The 18,789-nt window shown below is 53.0% G+C and overlaps 9 protein-coding genes across 9 annotated transcripts; 4 read left to right on the top strand and 5 right to left on the bottom strand.

Annotated features, from left to right (window-relative positions):
* Positions 1-1,247: 1,247 nt before the first annotated feature.
* On the top strand, positions 1,248-2,495 carry BKA78DRAFT_243833 (aspartic peptidase domain-containing protein; the record flags this gene model as incomplete). The annotated part of the gene is made up of 1 exon (XM_066883979.1): positions 1,248-2,495. A coding segment is annotated over one exon (1,248 nt), but the record flags the coding sequence as incomplete, so codon positions are not given.
* Positions 2,496-3,019: 524 nt separating this feature from the next.
* On the top strand, positions 3,020-3,495 carry BKA78DRAFT_303039 (uncharacterized protein). Its single transcript, XM_066887507.1, has one exon. It carries the CDS (start codon positions 3,250-3,252, stop codon positions 3,478-3,480), a length of 231 nt encoding a protein of 76 aa, XP_066749598.1. The 5' UTR covers positions 3,020-3,249; the 3' UTR covers positions 3,481-3,495.
* A 1,256-nt stretch (positions 3,496-4,751) lies between these two features.
* Positions 4,752-5,278, bottom strand: BKA78DRAFT_291539 (Spt4/RpoE2 zinc finger-domain-containing protein; the record flags this gene model as incomplete). The annotated part of the gene is made up of 3 exons (XM_066885919.1): positions 4,752-4,791; positions 4,862-4,914; positions 4,997-5,278. The coding sequence occupies 3 exons, from the start codon at positions 5,276-5,278 to the stop codon at positions 4,752-4,754; spliced, it is 375 nt and encodes a 124-aa protein (XP_066749597.1).
* Positions 5,279-5,763: 485 nt separating this feature from the next.
* BKA78DRAFT_329385 (serine/threonine-protein phosphatase PP2A catalytic subunit) lies at positions 5,764-7,363 on the top strand (the record flags this gene model as incomplete). The annotated part of the gene is made up of 4 exons (XM_066889664.1): positions 5,764-5,910; positions 5,977-6,493; positions 6,544-7,149; positions 7,203-7,363. 4 exons carry the CDS (start codon positions 5,764-5,766, stop codon positions 7,361-7,363), a joined length of 1,431 nt encoding a protein of 476 aa, XP_066749596.1.
* Positions 7,364-8,443: 1,080 nt separating this feature from the next.
* BKA78DRAFT_348911 (uncharacterized protein) lies at positions 8,444-9,144 on the top strand (the record flags this gene model as incomplete). Its single annotated transcript, XM_066890713.1, has 3 exons — positions 8,444-8,632; positions 8,955-8,988; positions 9,047-9,144. 3 exons carry the CDS (start codon positions 8,444-8,446, stop codon positions 9,142-9,144), a joined length of 321 nt encoding a protein of 106 aa, XP_066749595.1.
* A 948-nt stretch (positions 9,145-10,092) lies between these two features.
* On the bottom strand, positions 10,093-10,768 carry BKA78DRAFT_348910 (uncharacterized protein; the record flags this gene model as incomplete). Its single annotated transcript, XM_066890712.1, has 3 exons — positions 10,093-10,140; positions 10,278-10,653; positions 10,704-10,768. The coding sequence occupies 3 exons, from the start codon at positions 10,766-10,768 to the stop codon at positions 10,093-10,095; spliced, it is 489 nt and encodes a 162-aa protein (XP_066749594.1).
* Positions 10,769-10,873: 105 nt separating this feature from the next.
* On the bottom strand, positions 10,874-11,380 carry BKA78DRAFT_291536 (uncharacterized protein; the record flags this gene model as incomplete). The annotated part of the gene is made up of 1 exon (XM_066885918.1): positions 10,874-11,380. One exon carries the CDS (start codon positions 11,378-11,380, stop codon positions 10,874-10,876), a length of 507 nt encoding a protein of 168 aa, XP_066749593.1.
* A 1,892-nt stretch (positions 11,381-13,272) lies between these two features.
* Positions 13,273-15,661, bottom strand: BKA78DRAFT_348908 (major facilitator superfamily domain-containing protein; the record flags this gene model as incomplete). The annotated part of the gene is made up of 6 exons (XM_066890711.1): positions 13,273-13,472; positions 13,940-14,737; positions 14,787-14,819; positions 14,866-14,971; positions 15,020-15,343; positions 15,389-15,661. The coding sequence occupies 6 exons, from the start codon at positions 15,659-15,661 to the stop codon at positions 13,273-13,275; spliced, it is 1,734 nt and encodes a 577-aa protein (XP_066749592.1).
* A 942-nt stretch (positions 15,662-16,603) lies between these two features.
* Positions 16,604-18,348, bottom strand: BKA78DRAFT_291534 (Carboxylesterase; the record flags this gene model as incomplete). The annotated part of the gene is made up of 3 exons (XM_066885917.1): positions 16,604-17,682; positions 17,776-18,009; positions 18,060-18,348. 3 exons carry the CDS (start codon positions 18,346-18,348, stop codon positions 16,604-16,606), a joined length of 1,602 nt encoding a protein of 533 aa, XP_066749591.1.
* Between the last annotated feature and the right edge of the window lie 441 nt (positions 18,349-18,789).

The raw sequence follows: 18,789 nt of genomic DNA, 5'->3' as shown, positions 1-18,789 counted from the left end.
CACCCCAAGTTTGGGGAGTCGTTGGGTGCCAGCTGGGCGGGCGGTCGGAAGCGGATAAGCCGCAACTCTAACCTTCTTTTCGACTGCCCTACCGCAGCGCCGCAACACCACAGCAACAACCATGACGACAGAGGATTCGACCATGACCGGAAGGCTGATTTCGCCCGAGCAAGACCGACGGTCGTCGAGGCTCAGTGCTCACGACGACGGGCGCACGGAAGACCGACAGCGCCACGCCACGGCAGCCTTACGCGTCACAACGATGCCAACGGTCCAGTTTCAGCTTGGCGCCCCACGGTCTGACCGCCTTTGGGGGACTCTCTAGAGATGGCTCATGGCAGAGACGGACACGGAGCGACGGCATGCGCCCAGTCGGCTGCCCCTCCCGGACGCCGACGACGACTTTGCGCAAAGAGGCTGCTTGGCTGCATGGCCAGCAGACTGAATTGCAAACGCCATCCATGGCCGAAGCGCTTACGGCTTCGTCTGTAATCTGTTAGGGGCAGCATTACTGTCACTTCCATGACACGCCCTGGCGGCACTGCAGACAGACTCCTTACAGCCATGGTCTCCAAAGCCCATACATCACCCCCACGACCGTCTTGGTCCGCGTCCATGTGGCGACCTCAAACGGCGTCCTATATCCGCCTAGAATAGCCACCCCAGCACTCTACTCATCCTACCTTTTCCTCTGAAAATCCTTTCGAATCGCTCCGTCTTTGTCTGCCCAGCACGCGCGTGAGCTGAGTGAGTGGAGTCGCGGCTGCCCGGCCACCGCCACGCCGTCCTCAATAGTCGTCGTCATCATCGCACGTCGTACGCACTCGCCCCGGTACTCATAATAAACCCTTGTCCACTCTCTGTCAGAGCTTTCACTCTCGGCCCATCTGCCGCGCATTGCTACTTGATCCCTAAGATTTCTATATCACCTGCAGAGATCCTGTTCCTAGATCTCTTTTCCATCTGCTCTGCTCCACCACCTGTTTGCATACCACCGACAAACTCGCCAAGACATGAGGCCCGCTACCGCACTGACCCTGGCCGCGAGCCTGCTCTCCGTAGCCGAAGCCCTGCAATTGGTCAAGCGAGAGGTCAGTCAGCAGCAGACATGTTGTCCAGCTTACCTGTATCTAACAAAGAAATAGGGCGCACCTCGCGTGCTTAAAACAGATATCCAGCGGAGAGATGATATCAAGGACGTTGTGAAGCGCGACTTGGCGCGCAGGAGCAGAAGAACAAAGAGGTCGACGACCCTCCAGGCGACTTTGGACAATGAGGAGACGCTATACTACGCCAACGCTACTCTCGGAACCCCAGGCCAATCGCTGCGACTTCACATTGACACCGGCTCAAGTGATCTGTGGGTGAATTCGGCAGCTTCGTCCTACTGCGAGTCAAACAGCAGCCCTTGCAAATCTGCTGGAACCTACACAGCAAACGACTCGTCGACCTACGAATATGTCAACAGCAAATTCAACATTTCCTACGTGGACGGCTCCGGGGCTGCTGGAGACTATGCCACGGATACCTTTTACTTTGGCGGCTCAAACCTCACCGACATGCAATTCGGCATTGGCTACACTTCGTCGTCGTCGCAGGGTGTCTTGGGAATCGGATACGAAATCAACGAGGCGGCCGTTAACCGCGCAGGCCTCGACTCATATCCCAACCTCCCCGCACTGCTCGTAAACAAGGGCATCATCCAGTCCAAAGCGTACAGTCTCTGGCTGAATGATCTGGATGCGAGCACGGGAAATATTCTCTTCGGAGGCGTGGACTCTGACAAGTACCACGGTACCCTGTCGACCTTGCCCATCCTCAAGGAGTATGGCGTATATCAAGAATTCAACATTGCGCTGACTGGTGTTGGCTACAATGGCAACAACGGCTCTTTCTTCAGCACCAACAGCAGCAATGACGCTGTTTCGGTTCTCCTGGACAGCGGCAGCTCGCTCGTGTACCTTCCCGACTCGGTAGTCTCGGACATTTACGACAAGACCGGTGCGTCCTACGATTCCTCCGAGGGAGTTGCCTTTATCGACTGCGACCAAAGCAACAGTGACGAGACTATCGATTTTACCTTTTCGTCTCCCACCATTAGCGTTTCCATGGGCGAGCTTGTCATTACTGCCGGCTACAGCAACGGCCAACCCATCTGCATCCTGGGCATTTCGCCAGCCGGCGACTCGTCGTGCGTCCTGGGCGACACTTTCCTGCGCTCTGCCTATGTCGTGTACGACATTGACAACAACGAGATCAGCCTGGCCCAGACCAACTTCAACGCGACCAGCTCGAACGTGCTGGAAATCACGACCGGAACCGCCGCCGTGCCCGACGCGACGGGAGTCGCCAATGCTGTCAGTAGTCTTGCAGCAGGCACCGGTGGCGCGCGCAATGGCGGCGTCGATATCACGGGCGCAGCCCCTCAGATCACCGCCATGCCCAAGGCAGCCCTTGCGGCAGCGGCTGGTGCTGGTCTGCTGTTTGCGCTGTAAAAAGTCGAGCGAGAAAAGTTTCTTTCCAAGTCTTTTGATTTGAAGCGTTTCTTTGGTTAAGCTTTGTAAAGAGAAGCCTCGCATGCATCACCGTGCGGCATGATTGGCGTTGCATTTGAATTCCCTGTTTTCCCTACCTTTTCCCATACCTCACGAGCGCACATCCTCTGCATTTACACCTAAAGCATTCCGTGTACCCCTTTTCCTCCTCCTACCTCACGACGAGATGAGAGCTACCACATATTTTTTTCACGCAAGAGCGAGCGAGCATGCAAGCAGCATCCGGTGGAGTTAGCTGGACCTCTCTTTTCTTTGATTTTATCGATTCCCCCGTACAATCCTTTGATAGCCTCGTCGCCATGTATACATGAGGTTGTTGTAGTGTGTAAAGAAAGAGACAGAGAGATGGGTGTATAGTCAGTGTCATATCAGAAGTTTACAGTCGAGGTACATTCGACACGACGGATACTTGCAGATAGAATCAATCATCTCCACACGAGTGGACAACGCAAATCTCGAGGGCGCAAAATCCGACACACATGTGCTATTCACTCGCCTATCCGCCTACACACACCATCTTGCTATCTCTCCCCCAGAACACGGTTGAAGAGCAACTCGACGAACGAATACATACGCCATCGCCACCGGCACCTTGTCCGCGCCGCGCAACACTTGGTCGACAGTTTTGCGCGGATAGCACACCGATTCTACGCAGCCTCATCAGCCACATTTCTCTCCAAGTGGTGCCCGGCAGATGCCGTGGCCAGAGAGCTTGTCTGCAAATGGCATTCCATACGACGCATTGGACGAGGCAAAAAATCAGTCACTTGAGCAAGTTCGCTGCTGCGCGTCCCATCCATGCCCACCTCTCATCGTCAACCCCAACCCAACCGACCCCACGGAATCCAAATCCAAACCAACACGACCGAGCCTCAGCTCTTTTGGTTTTGGCCCCCGTACCGACGCAGGCGACGGACGCATCTGAAAATACTACTCGCCGCCCCCCCCCCCCCCCCCCCCCCCCCCATTTGCCAAGCCCTCCCGAACCAGACGCAATCTCCATCGGCAGCGGCACGTCAAACGACTGCGCATCAGCCCACCGCACCGCAACCCAAACGCGGCATTGACTGCGCGCGAGCCGCGAGCGGATGCAGCCACCCGAGCCCAGTCGAGACGAGTCGAGACGAGCCGCGCGGCCTCGCCTTGGGTGATTGGGTCCGGTTGGGGTTTGGCGTGGCTGGTTGGATGATTTGATTGGTGTTTGGGTCTTATGATTGATTGACGCTTCAGCAAGCCAATGGCGGACTGAGCGAGCGTCGCGTATGATGGGTACGTGGATGCTTGACGATTGATGCTTTGCGAGCCATTCGTCAACTGGACTGCGCAGCGCGTGAGTTGGCGCCTTGGTGAGTAAATGTAGGATGTGCGGCAGATGAAGAAGATGGGGGGGGTTCGACAGCAATCTAGAAGGCGTGCGCGCATCGTGAAGAATTCATGTGCTGGATGGGCGGCAAATGGGCATGTTGCAATGCGTATTGGCGCTGGATGGGAATTTGGTAGGTGACGAGGACGTGATGCGCGAGATGTGGACCTGCATTAGCGGCTCGTACGTGCGACGACTGCAGACGTGCATTGGATTCTTCGGGCGACTCTGTCAAAACTTTGCCTGCGGGAAGAGTGGAAAAGGGCAAACGGATGCGCAGCCAGGAGTGGATGCTCAATTGCAATCAGTCTGTCTTGTGGAAAGTAGGCGTGATATTTAGAGTAGGTAGGTCTGATTAAAGTTAGTTGGCGAACAAAGCTTAAAGCGAGAAGGTATGGAGGGTTTCTTCCGCGACGAGTTGCAATACGAGAAGGTCGCATGGAAGGACCCCTGTGAAAGGCTTTGTTAATGCTTGCTTCGGGTCAATGGTTCGCTCCGAGTTTCTGGCTTGTCTTGGCTACTCAGCCTTGACTTCTTCTCCCCGCCTTGGGCCATGCTCTTTGTTGCGTAGGACAAGGGACAGCCAAGCTCCCAAATCTTTTGATGCGGTGCATGTCAATTTCATTGGCGTGCTGAAAGTCGATTGGAGGTGCAATGAGCGGCCCGAGGTTTACTCGCAGTGCAAGCTTCGATGGTGATTCCATTTGATGCCCAAAATTCGCCCAAGCTGAAATGTGTATTTTTCCAACGCCAGTGCCCAGCCCGTCCGCTGTTTCAACGCCGTTCGCTCAAATGCAATAACAATGGTTTGATAGCCGCGGCCAGAACCACCGCTACTCCTCGCCCAACTCTTCCTGTTCACTGCCGTCGCGCCTATGGTATTGTCAGCTGGTGTTGGCACATTCCGGGTACTGGAGTACGCGGCACTCATCCGACCACTTACGGGATATATCTCACACCGGCACCCTCGCAAGCTGCCAACTGCTCTTCGCCCAGCTAGATTGCGGAACAACGCGTCAGCAAATCCACGATCCAAGTCTTCCTCTTTATGCCACTATGCAGAGGGCGCAAAACTTACAATGCCCGAGACCTTGACGGCGTAGGAGCCCGGCACGTATCCATCCAATCGCTGCCACTTTGCGACCCAGCTGTCAATCGGGTTTTGGAGGAAGATGACGCCCTCGTAGACGGCGCTGGTGCAGTCGTTGACGTGGGCTTCGTCGGAGCCTTGCATCTCGAGAAACTCGCAGTTGGGGCAGCCGTGTCGCCGAAAGTTGCTCCCCGTCGTCAAGTAGGCGCAGACCATGCAGGCGCGCAAGTTCTTCATGTGGTTCGGCGGGACGAAGGATTTCGACGTCATGTTGGCGGTTTGTCTTTGCTCTCGTTGGTCGGAAGGCGCGGTCGATGGGACGTCAAGAAGTGGCGGGATGACGATTTCGCTTTCAGCGTTTGGGCTCAGGGACGGATCGTCGCACTGTTGGCAGTGAGGTGGTTGAAGAGAGAAGAAAAGAGGTGAAGAGGGAGCAGCGGGAGCTTGCGCACGGATGGCAGGCCGGCGGGCTTGGCTGCGCGGCGAATCCTGCGGCTCCGACGCCGAGCTCGAAGCAACGCGACTCGCTTTTCTGGAACCCGGCGAGCTTTCTTCGAGGTGATTCTTCGCCGCCAAATCACCACGCCAATTTCGTGTTCGCTGCCGTCACCCCAATTCAACGCTTCCATTTCGACCCTGGCGCACATCTGAGGGTTGCATACCTCTGTCGTTCTTTTTTGCGGCTTCGAGCTTCTTCGCGGATCCGCCTCCAGGCGCGTGCGTCACCACTACCGACTCGAGATAACCAATCCGACATGGGTAACGTCGAGGACGCAATTGCTCTCAAAGAGCAGGGCAATAAGGCTTTCAAGGAGCACAACTGGCCCACTGCTGTCGAGTTCTACACGAAAGCCATTGAGCTGAACGACAAGGAGCCTTCGTTCTACACCAACCGAGCCCAGGTAGGCAACCCCGCGCGCGGTGATGGCGCACGCGACAGTCCATCACTAACGCCGATACTTGGATAGGCGAACATTAAACTCGAGGCCTACGGGCTTGCAATCGCGGATGCCACAAAAGCGCTCGAACTTGATCCCAACAATGTAAAGGCCTACTACCGTCGAGCCGTCGCCAACACGGCCATCCTCCATCATAGCGATGCATTGCGTGACTGGAAAGTTGTCGTCAAGAAGAATCCCTCGGACCGGAATGCCAAGCTTCAGCACACCGAATGCGAGAAGATTGTCAAGCGCGATGCTTTCCTCAAGGCCATTGAGGTCGAGGATGCGCCGTCGGCTGCGGAGGGCCTGGACTTGGAGAACATGGCCGTCGATGAAAAGTATGATGGCGCGCGGTTGGGCAATGAGATGACCAAGGAGTTTATCGACGACATGATTGAAAGATTCAAGAACGGGAAGAGGCTTCACAAAAAATACGTTTACCAAATCATCCTCGCGGTCAAGGAGCTGGTGTACAACGAGCCGACAATGGTTGAGTACGATGTGCCCGAGGGCACGACGATCACCGTCTGCGGTGACACTCACGGTAAGATGGAATCATCAGCCGGACTTGTACAGGACTAACCTCGAGGACAGGTCAATTCTTTGATCTTCTCGAAATCTTCCGCCTCGCTGGCGCTCCTTCAGAAAAGCACGCCTTCCTCTTCAACGGTGACTTTGTTGACCGTGGCTCGTGGTCAACAGAAGTCGCTCTTCTTCTCTACGCATACAAGTGGCTCTACCCCAAGACATTTTTCCTGAACCGCGGAAACCACGAAACAGACGACATGAACCGCATGTACGGTTTCGAAGGAGAGTGCAGGGCCAAATACACCGAGCGCGTCTTCAAGGTTTTCTCCGAGTCTTTCTCTGCATTGCCTCTTGCGACTCTCATTGGCAAGAAGCACTTTGTTCTGCATGGCGGCCTGTTCTCCAACGACGATATTACCCTGGACGATGTGAGGAAATTGAACCGGCACAAGCAGAGGCAACCAGGCCAAAGTGGTTTGATGATGGAGATGTTGTGGACCGACCCGCAACCTCTGCCTGGACGTGGCCCCAGCAAGCGCGGAGTTGGCCTGCAGTTTGGCCCTGACGTTACGAGACGATTCTGCGAAAGGAACGGCCTCCACACCGTCATTCGTAGTCATGAAGTCAGAATGAATGGCTACGAGGTTGAGCACGATGGAATGTGTATTACAGGTCAGTACTCACATTACAGCTCGTCATTCAATAAGGCTAACTTTGCGCCACAGTCTTCTCGGCACCCAGGTACTGCGACAGCACGGAAAACAAGGGCGCGTTCATCAACATTGGTCCCGAACTCAAGCTCGAATTCCGCGTCTTTGAGGCGGTGCCGCATCCTGACATTAAGCCAATGGCGTACGCTGGAAACTCTCTCATGTCGATGATGTAAAAGGGCATCACGATTCTGGTACGAAAGAGATGACATTCCCGTTTTATGGTCGTGTACGAGCAACGATAGCCCATGATCACACCTGAGATACCGTCCTTGTCGGACCATTTTTCCTGCTTCATCTCGGATCCATCGTTGGCAGATACCGGAGGCGTTGTGTTGTTTTTTCTTTGCAAATACGTTGTAGCATAGCGTGCGGAAAGCTGGGCTCATTTGCAGCAGTTGTGACGGTAGCAGTAGCATCAGCAGCACGAGCAGGATGACGAAGCTTCAATCGCGAAGCGCAGATGTATACATTCATGGCATTTGAGACTCCGGATCAGACGTGTACCATTCCTGTTGTTGTATTATACTGAGCTTGTATGACGGAACAGATTTGGTTTCTCTCGGGAGCCGTGGATGGTGGATCTACTCGTGGATTCATATAGCGAGTATGCATAGTGGAAGAGAGAATGAAACGTTGATTTGGAATGGTCGTTTTGACCCAAGAGCCAGCAAGACGCATACTTTTGTTGATTCTCCAACCATATGACCTGGAAGCTCCGCTTTCGTCGGGCCGCCGGGACCATTGCGGCGATGGACCCGCCTTGCTGCATGCAAATCCGCTCGTGGCCGATGTTTTCAAGTGACGTTGCGTTGTGCTGCGGCAACGACATTTTGCATCCAGGCCCTCAACCGTCAAACGACGTAATGCGGGTCGACACCGGAGTCTTGAGAGACCTCGAGTGGGTCGAACTAAGCTTGCGCGGGGACGAGGGGATTTAAGTTGAGCTCCCTTCGAAGCCCCTCCATCTCCATACCATCTCAATCGTCTTGGACAGGTAGGTTTCTATTTTGTTTGCGTGTCGAATGTCTTTTCCGCACTGCCCGCACGTAGCCCCTGGCATCACCACATCACAACGTTTCTACCCCCAACCATCCGTCCTGCGCCGCAAGAGATCATGCCACATGGTCAAACGGGACTTGGAACCTCCTCTCCAGCTTCAATCGCCAAAAGACTGAACTGAACCAACTAACTGAAGCATTCCGACAGCTTCCGGCCCCCAAAGCTTCATCCTCATCTTTCATCCAACAGCCAAAATGGTCTACACCATCGTCGTTCACCTGTACGCCAAGGAGGGCAAGGAGGTCGAGGAGAAGCTCCGCAACAAGCTCATCGAGGCCTCGCAAGTCTACTCCAAGGACAGGGAGACCATCTCCTGGTTCGTCATGCAGGACCACAAGGACCCGCGTGCCTGGTGCATTGTTGAGAGATATGAGCAAGAGAGCGTACGTATCCCCTTGCCGTTTATCGTTTTTGTCTCCTTGAGTCCCGTTGTCATCGCCGTCGCCGTCGTGGTGTCAGTGTCGGTGTCGACGATGATGGTTTTTTTTTTTTTTTCTTTTGCACCACAACATACAGCCTCGCACTTTCTCTGTGTCCCAGTCATTATCAAGTTGATCTACAAGCCTGGAGATCTCGGATTGGCCTGAAGAATGGACTAGGGGGAGTGAAAATGAGCTTCTCCCCCTGTTTTGACCCCTGACCCCTTTTCTTTCTTTTTTTTATTTTTCTCTCATCCTGAGGGCTCTGGCTAACACAATTGAACAGTCTCAACAGTTCCACCTTGGCAATCCGTATTGGAGTCAGCAACTTCTTTTCCTATGTTATCAGGACTGTTTTATACTAACATTTATTTTCAGAGACTTTTGACCCCTATGTCATCCCCCTTCTGGACCGGGAGATGGACCTGCGCCGCTTCCACGAGCTCGACACCAGCAAGCCTGTCAAGGTCGAGTAAGATGGTTACTGAACAGCTTAAATGCGGCTACAAAAACGCCCTTCAATTTATCAGTTTTCCTCGTGACCCCTTGATCTTATTCCCTTTTTTTTTTTTTTTCCCCTCTCTCTCTCTCTGCTCTTTGTGCCACCGCCACTCAACGCGTAAGGGAAGTTGGACCAAGATTCCATCAGCATTGTCAAGAGTGGGTTCTTTTTGAAAGTGTGTAGTCTATTGATATCTTGTCAGAACAAGAGGGGTGCTTCTGGCACCTACCTTACGCAAAGTCCAAGCAGGTTTTTTAAGTTGGGCATCATAGACTTGGAAATTGTTTTCTTTGGCAGCTTTCAATGCTGTAAAGTCAAAGTCACTCACTTTCCATCTTTCATTGTAACCCAATTTGAAGATACTAACAAGCTGGCTGTATCATGGACCTGGATTTGCAGTCCCAGTCCCAAACACAAACCCTGGTTTCACCAAACTCATCAGGTTGTTCAGGTCGAGTTCCCTCATGTACCAATCACTCTTCCAGAGCGTGGAAACCACGTCGCTTGAAAGCGAGAAACTTCCAATCTCTGTGCTAACTTCCAGGACCAACCCGTCGCTGTGTTACTGGAGTCTGGCGAGACTGCATTGCAATCCTTGGAGTGCTTGGATTCGGAACCTCGCGCAGAAGTCACATAGATGCGGGCGAGCGGCGCACTACAGATGACCGCGCCTCGGCAGATTTTGTCTCTTGGCTATCTCCTCTCGTACTGAGTCCCATGTCAAGCTCTACTCGTCTCACTCAACTGATTCAACGAACACGAAAGTCTACCAGGAAATGGACTCTGATGGTATTCCTACGATATAGTCCTAGCTACCTTTGCGGTCAAGCCCGGTTTCTGTGGCCACTTTCCCGCCAGACAGCCTTTTCCGCTTGTCCCATCCAACGGATGTCTTCCATCACTGCTCGTTTGTCCTCATCCGTCAAGTGATGTTGGCGACCGATGTCCCGATACCGTGAGGTAGCTCTGCCTGGTAAACCTGTCAGCTCAATGGTTGCATTGAAGAGAGTGGATTCGCTGAGATACCTTCATTCTTCTTGCTACGCCTGCTAGATTTGCGCGGCGAGATGGGCCTTCCGGGCATGATTGACTGGCGGAAATCTTTACCCTTCGGTGAACACGACTTGGAATCCGCAAGCTTTTTCCACTGGGAGTCTGCTGGCCTGTGTCTTCAGAACGGTCGACGGTGTCGGTTACCTTTGCGAGAGAGGAAGCAGTCGGCTGGGCGAACGAGGGTTTGTGCTTCAACTTCTTGGGAACGTGCAGACCTCCAGACTTTCCCGGCTCCTGGATGGTGACCGTACGTGGTGGCTTGATTTTAGGAGGAGCAATTGGTGAGTCTGCCCGCTTTGGTGTGATCCGCTTCGCAGCTGTCTCAAATGAGGACGCTCGCGATCTGGTCCGCTGCTCGCTATCCGTCTTCTGTTGCTTCTGCTTCCTGACTTGGGCCACAAGGACTTCATATTTGGCCTGCCTCTCGGGACTCTGTGCTCTGTCAGTAAGTGGCCCAATTTGGTATGGCTGACAACATACAGGATAGTTTTACTCCTCTTTTCTTCAACTGCCTTTCTTCCAGCAACGAAGCCTGAGTTGCCCATGATTGACTCATTGGCATCCTTCAACTCCTTGGCGATATTCAGGTCTGTTTCATGCTCCAACTTTTCGGCCTCCTTGTCTACTGTCTGCGCAGGCCACTGGCCGAATCAGATTGACTTGTGCGGCGCCTCAAGCTTGGTGGCTTGTTCCTGCTGTTGGTCCCGAGACTCAGACTTGTCCAATGTCGCCGCGTCTGCCTCTTCTTCCTGGTCGCGTTCCCACTCTGCTTGTTCCTCTGCATCCTCTTCAAAGACATCGTTGGCTGTCTCGTCTTGAAATCGCTGCAGCTCTTCAAGGCACTCTTGCAGCTCCTGGTTCGTTTTTTCGACCAGAGCTTGATCAGTGGTTCCAGGGTTGGCACACTTGCAGGAGCGAAAGAGCTTGAGGGCTTTGAGGCGCAGGATTTCGCGGTTCCGCCAGCCTTGAATACAGTGTCCGTTGAGGATGAGAACGCGGATGCGATGGTATGGAGGGAGGCCGGGATCGTCTAGTAACTCTTGACAACCGTTAACGCATTCTTGGAGCTGATCATTGCGAAAGAGTTGCCAAAGCTTGTTGAAGGAGTTCGAGTATTGGCGAACGATGGTATCCGGGTGCGTTGACTCCAAGTCCATTTTGGAAGCTGCCAATGGTTGCGCGAAAGAAAGTTCAGATGATCTGGAGCGTTCGGAGAGGCTTGCCGATGGTTTGAGAAAGTACAACGAGGTTTTGGCAGCAGACCGAAGTGTGCGGGCAAACACTGACGCGGTCGCTTCTAGTTATCGCGCTAGCCCAGGTCACCCGCGACGCGACACGATGAGGCAGGCCCGAGAAGGCTTGATGTATGCAGCGAAAAGTGGCGGACATCACTTCAATTGCCCTGTCACGTTTTCAGCTAAGGTCAAATTCGAGTGGTCGAATGCTCCTGGCGACTGAAATCAAAAGACTTAGATGTTACCAGCTATTTCTACCCGAAGAACTTGAATGCTCCCCAATCGCACGACTTTTAAAATGGAACTAAACTGAGTCGTCCTCCGGCCAGGTGTGTCGCAACGGCCACAGCACTCATCTTCTTACCAGCACTTTCTTCTCACCACCTACAGCTTGCGTCTGGTTGCAATCTCACCTTTCATTACTTCAACACTTTGCGCTTTGCCAATTCCCACGCGGTTCAAGAGGGTAAACAAGCATCATCCACTACCATATACAATTGGTCGCCGACATTATCTGTGGGTGGCCCCTCTATGGCTATGATTGAGGTTGCTCCGTCGAGCGATTCAGATTGGGTTTTATCGCTGCTGTCTTGACGAAGATTTCCTCCGGGCGGTATTGCCGTGCCGCAGATTTCTGGGCCACATGCTACTAGGAAGGGCATTTGATTTCCAGTGCTGTACTTCTTTCAAGTGTTGGACACATTTGTTGACCTCAATTCCGTTTTCCCAGTTCATGGCTCACCAAGTCAATCCTATCGCGTCCCCGAATCCATCGCAAATCTTCCGATTTCCATTGTGCTGAGTTCGTGCACTCCCAGTCTATTGTTCCCCGCATCGTGTTGCTGGTCATCCTGCCGGCAATAGTTATCCACCAACCGGGGCACATGCCGCATCGACTACTGCTGCTAAGCCAAGGTACAGGGTCCTGACAAGGTGGTGTTGGCGCTATGCATGGTGTGGTTGGCAGGTACCAGGGCGTGAGGCAGTCGCTAGAATTGAATCGTTAGACCAACTGATTTTGTGCTAGGGCCACCCAAAATGGAAGGCTGCACATCGAATGCTCTACATAGCGCACATAATGAATAGAAGTGGGAATGGAGGAGTCAAAATTGACGGCAATGCGTGATTTCGCGACCGAGAGCTTGATCGTTTGACTCGTGAGACTCGACTGTAGGAGTATTTGCTCAAGCCGCCCGCCGCGCTTAAACCTAAGCTTGAGTCTTTCTGGACTCTACTGTAGTACACTCCGCATGTGTTCGAACTCGGGAGTTGAAGGTGATGAGTGCATCTGGTGCAATTCCCATTCTGCTGTTGCCTGGATGCAACCAGAAACTGCTATGAATCTCGTTACGGATCAACTTGCAACGAAAGACACGGCACGGTTTGGCAGAGCATCCGAAAGCCCAAAGTACTTGCCGGGAACTAGCGTCAATTTCGGGCACACAGCAGGCAACGCGCGTCCGTCCCGAGCGCCGTCGACCTGGAAAGTCGCAGACCCGGCTCGGCACTTACCTTTCCAAAACACCATCCCTGATGGCCGTTTGGTATCTCTATCGCTTTATCTAACAGCTCCACCCGGCAGTCCATCCCTTTCCCGGCAGTGAATGCCGTCCCACCGGGTTTACCCAGCACGCTATTCCCAAAGAAGTTTTTCCATCGCGCGTGGATCCGAGAGGCTTGTTCTACTAACATGTTGATCATGGGCACGGAGCTGAGCGGTAGATCGCAAGTCACATCTCCTGTTCATCGCGCTGATCAGTCTTCAATCTGTTGTCTGCAGCATGTTTTGATCTTAAGCGTGCCAAACAGTCGTCCTACTTTGCCTTTTCATACGGCGGGGGTGGTGAAACAAACTTGGAGACCACAAGAACAATGGCCGAGTGGGGACAGTTAGGGATGAGGGTCGCGGGATTTGACCTTGCCTTCCTTGGGGGTTGTGGAGAGGAGTAGAACGGAACATTCGAAAGGAGTATCCAAAGGTCGCGCTCATCAGATGCGTAAAGCTTCATCGTCTCTGTACACAGTTCATGGCCTGGACCAATATATGGGGTCCTTCTAGTGATCGTCCCTTTTCCAAAACTCCTCGAAAACTCCTTAAACACCAACAAGTCCAACAAGTCCAAACTTTTGAGGTCGTGGCTCGTTCCCACCTTTCCCCTTACACCTGTCTGACTTGCCTGATTGCCCTGCTGTCAGAACAAAACCACGCACACCCAAAATAACGCACTTCTGCTTCGTCTGTTACACCCCTTCCTCTCAGCTCCACCTTCCTCCATGTTTTAACCCCCTTAATCCAGCCAAACCAAAAGGCCGCTGCAACTGCCACAATCCCCAGTCCGCCCCCTATTCCAGCCATCAACGCGCCTCCTTTTGCCCAACCCATGCTTCCGATCAACAGTCCTCGTCCCCACAAGGGCACGATGACAGCAGCCAAGTTGCGCACCGCCGATGCTCCTGCCGCGGCGCTAGCGGCATGAATACCAAAAGCTTCGACAATGTACGTCTGCAAGCAGAGGTATGAGACGATACTGCCAAAACCGAAAAGGAATACGCCGACATCTGGAGCGGGAACGGGGACGCGTGCGGCAGCACTGAGGGCAAACAGGAGCAGGGCGAGGGGTGTGAGCAGTGCGGCAAAAGGGACGAGCGGGAGACGAGCGAGGGGACATGGCTCATTTTTCGTATCGCTTGATCCTGGTTGGCTTTGGGTGCTGGTGCTAATGTTCTTTTTACCAGTGTCGGTCAGGGGTATCTGACTATGGTCGGTGCCCGCCGTTGGGGGTGGAGAAGGCGATGGAGAAAGTTGCTCGGTGTCTTGAATGCTTTCGTTATGCGCGTAGCGTGTCGTTATGCGTCGGTAAAGACGGTCGGAAACAGGACCAAATAGCTGCGAGCCGAGTAGCGTGCCCAGGGCGAGGGAGAGGTAGTGGAGGCTTGCTCGTGACGGCGTGAAGTGGTAATGTTCTTTCCATAAATTTGGGGATGTCGAGATGATAAGGTAAATCGTGCCGTAGTTGAACGCCGTGTGTATAGCAAGAATCAACAAGAGTGCTTTGGTAAAGAAGAGTTTCCACGGCCTGGTAAGATGATTGAGCAGATGTGCAGAGAAGCCTTGATAGTGTGCCTCGTGGGCCGTATGCAGATGTGGATTTCCGGTTTCGAGTCGGAGTCTGCGAGCCTTGAGTGCGAGCAGACGTGGTCCGTAGGTTTCGCGGAGGAAGAACAGACCAAGAATTTGAATACACACGTTTATGATAGATGTTACCCAGAAACACCAGCCTGTTCTCGTTAGCAAGTCATCATCGAGACAGACAGATAGATGTCATACGCCAACTGATCTTGTCAACAATGAATCCACCAACTACCAGAAGTCAGCTATGGTCATGAAAAGAGATTGGGTTACAAACCGAATGGTCCAATTGCGGGACCAAGTAGCGGCCCAAGTTGATATATGCTAATGCCTCGTCCTCGCTCTTCAGAATGCCAACAGTCTGAGATCATTGCGCCGCCCATCTGAGACAGATCAGCCTGAGATCCGACCAGTCAGGATGAAGAACTTACGCCTTGCGTTGCGCTACCACCGAATCCAGCGAGCAGGCGAAAAATCGTAAGTTGCGCCTCAGTCTGAGAGAAACCACAAGCAGTGTTGAATGCCACGAAGATGAGATTGGAAAAGCGAATGATTGGCGTGCGGCCAAACATCTCTGAACAAGGCGAAAGAACCAACGGAGCTACGGCGTATGACAACATGAAGATTGACAGGACCATTTGAAGTCGGTAGCCTTCTGGAATGTCGAGCTCCTCCCCAATGTCCGAGAGAGCTGGTGCGGAAATGGAAGAAGAGAGAGGCGAAACGAATGCGAAGGCAGATACAATGAGAGTGACCTAGAATTGTCAGTGCGGTTCTGACTCGGCAGTTCGTCGACATACTCCCCATTTCCTCCAGCGCGTCCAATTTTTCGGATTCTCTGGGTCGCCAACATCCCATGTTACTTGATTGGCAGTTGACAATGCGAATGGGGATAATTCGACATTGCTTCTACTGAGTCTGTCGCTCGACTGCTTGCCACCGGAGGAACCGCGTTCCTCAATCGAATCGTCTCGTCCATGCGCAAAGTGGCACCTCGCCGGAGTGGATACTAGGTCCCTCGATTGCGTCGGACGGGACGATGCGTCGTCTGTTGATGCCGGAGGCTCGAGCATGGAGGGGTTTCAGTCCGGGCCGCAGCTAGCAACAGGGCGGCAGAGAACATGGACATCTGGGACCGTCGCTTTTTCGTCTTCTTTGGTGTCGGTTTGTTGAAACCACGGGTTTGGATCGCTTCATCGAAGTGTTTGTTTGGTCTTGGTCCAAAGCTGCAAGGCAAAGCGATCAACTTACACTTGCCGCTGGTGCAGAGTGCGTCTCGTCGGCAAAAGCAACCATCGGCAACCTTTGTGTATATCAATTTGGGACCCAGCTGCCGACCAGCTGATCGATTACTTGCATTGCAAGCATTAGTAGAGCACGCGACTGGTCAACTGGTGATTTAACCGGTCCACGTCAAGAACTGGCAGGTCAACCCTGCATTTTTGCAGCTTATCTTCCCGCGCAGCTTCCCAAATCGGTAGTTTTGAAAGCTTAAATACTGCAATCTGCGGTACAAAACACGATGCAGGGATTAGTCGCTGTCATTGAAGCTTAACAACAGGCCCCGCGTTACTGGTCTGCAGCCAGCTGCTAGTCTATTGCAGATTCACCGCTACCACAGTCTAGCTGCGGCACTTGATGTGCAATGACCTACAAGAGAGCTGCCTTGCATTTTCTAGAAGGCGGGCAGAATTGCGCAATGCATCGTTTCAGCCTCAATCGTCGTTACTGATGCACAAGCTTTTGTGGAGCGCAACGTAAATATCTAGGTTAACCTAGTTTTGCAGCGGGGCGTCAAGCCGGCATGGACGCTTGTGTCATGTCTGTGGCGGATACTGCGGGAAACACCTCACCAAACAGCGCAAAATAACTTTGGACAAGTCCTCAAAATATCACAGATCTCGTGGGATCTCAGACACTGCCAAAGTCAATGCTGAGAAGGTCGAATTCCACGCTTATGTAAGTGAGAAGGCTGCGTGCTGCTGTAGCAAGGGGAAATTCTCTATCCAACATGCTTAACCGCCCGACGCCGCGATCGCATCACGGAAGATGGCACATCTTGAGTCCATCTCCGCCTCATCCACAGGGTAGCCTTCAGAGCCACCGTTGCCCCCAACCAGCTGGACCTTGCCTTGAGAAACATCCGGCCATCCAGGTCCCTTTTGTGGATCTTTCACAAAGTTGGCGAAAGATCTCATCATGTACCGACTCAGCTCGACTTGCTGCTCGGTAGCACCTTCCCGCGGATAAGTTCCCCATATTTCCGGCGTGTCCGCGGTGTGGTATGCATCCAAAAGTGGTGGGTTCGGAAGCATCTTTGCTGCATTTTGAGCAGTGAAATTCGTGACGAATCGAAAAGCCTTCTGCCCGGAAGCCGCAACGGCATGCGTGATTCCTTCAGCAGGACAGATAAACTGTGCGTCCGTGTAAATCTTGGCTACGGAGGCACGAGTTCTTTCGGGGTCCGGCCGTGGCGCAACGTCGTATGCTTTGACAAAATCAAGCTTAGTCGGATCACCGCCGTGCTGCCGGATGGCGTACTCAGCCGTCAACTTGGGATCCTGGTCGAGAATGGGTTGATATGTTGATCGAGGAAGCACAAAAACAGCCGCATCGTTATACATGGCGCTGTACAAGATTGGAATTTTGGCTGCTTTCCCCTGTTGCACTCTCCATACGATGCTTTTGGCGGCTGTCCTGCCATCATAAACAGGCGTGAACCGTATCGACTTTTGAAGCATAACGGTGTGTACCTGCAAAGGGTCTTGGCGGGCCATACAATCAAGCCGCTCCCGTGGGGAGTCGGGACACTTCATCTCCTTCGCTAGACGCGCCCAACTATCGCTCGATTTGTACTGTCCTGGCTCGCGGCTTTGGAAGTATGCCGCTCGAAATGGTATGGGTTCCGGTGGGTATGCCATGAGATCTTTTACAGAGATGGCACCAGAAGAAATACCAAATATGGTGACCATCTGCGGATTTCCTCCAAAGAATGCAATGTTCTTTTGTACCCAATCCAATGCTTTCCGCATGTCGAGATACCCCAAATTCTGCTGCTCGAGGGGCATGTCTGGAGACATGGTAAAACCAAGGTCTGAAAGCGCTCATCAGTACCGACCTTGACTCATACAGAAAATGCATCCATGCTCCATGGCGCTAGTCTTCAAGCAGCGATGAAGAGACTTACAACTTGTTCGATAATTGAAAGTGACGACGATAATATCCTCGTACGCTGCGAGGTACTTGCCGTCGTAGTATCTGAATTGCGATCCTCCAAATTCATTGTTACCCCCATAGACAAACTGAGCTATCGCCCGGCCACTAGGGGGTGCTGGCCTGGACGGGGCAAAGACATTGATGTAGAGGCAGTCTTCGCTTTCGTCCAAGGCTGGCGTGTTGTACAGATACGTCGTAACATTGTCTTGAGCAAATGTCAGCTGTAGCTGATCGTCTAGTGTCTGCGAGGCTTACCACGATACACCGTGGGACAGGTGGTCTTGTATTCAAAGGCCTTGAGAGGCTCTTTCCATGGAGCAGGATCGACGGGTGGAGTAAAACGTTTTGGAGGTGAGGCAGCATAAGGAATTCCCAAAAAACTGTTCACTTCGAGCGCCTCATCTCGCTTTCCTAAGACAGGTCCGCATGGCAGGTCCACCCGGGCAGGCGCAGAAGGTTGTTGCTGCGGCTGTGGCGCCGCCGCCACTTCGACAGCAACAACGGCGACACAATAGAAGGCCAAGTGGAGACTTTGTGTCAACATCTCCGCCTAAATCGACATACGAGTGACGAGCTGAAAAGAGCATTGGGTAAATAGTAGCCTTGTGCAGACGAGCGTCTATACATAAAAGGTCCTGTTTGCAAACGCCATCATGCACAGGACACATGGTACCACATAGTGTCTCTTGGAGGACTCGAATTGATTGTCTTCGGAGTGCGATAGTATCCGACGGCTACGGACTAGACCTCTTTGGGCCGACGCTCTTGCCTATTTGGTAACAGTCGGTTGTGCTGGGCCACGGGAGACAAGTCACTTCCCCGAAAGAAGTATCAGTTCGCGAGGGTCTAGGCTGGGTATCACGGTCGCCGACGACCAAGCGCCAATAATATTCCTTGCAAGTCTGGGCGGACGGTTCTTCAAAACAAGGAAGTCCAGAATGGCTGTGAACTCACCAGCAAGCCTCGGACCGTTCAACTTTCATCT

This window comes from Phyllosticta capitalensis, assembly GCF_038381095.1.
Source record: "Phyllosticta capitalensis strain CBS 128856 chromosome Unknown BKA78scaffold_1, whole genome shotgun sequence".
NCBI classification, from domain to species: domain Eukaryota; kingdom Fungi; phylum Ascomycota; class Dothideomycetes; order Botryosphaeriales; family Phyllostictaceae; genus Phyllosticta; species Phyllosticta capitalensis.
The sequence above is the reverse complement of the archived record's forward strand: the minus strand, read 5'-3'. Positions and strand labels throughout refer to the sequence as shown.

What these genes read in the sequence shown, in the direction of transcription:
- BKA78DRAFT_303039 (XM_066887507.1), top strand. Translation starts at nt 3,250, where the DNA reads ATGCCGTGGCCAGAGAGCTTGTCTGCAAATGGCATTCCATACGACGCA.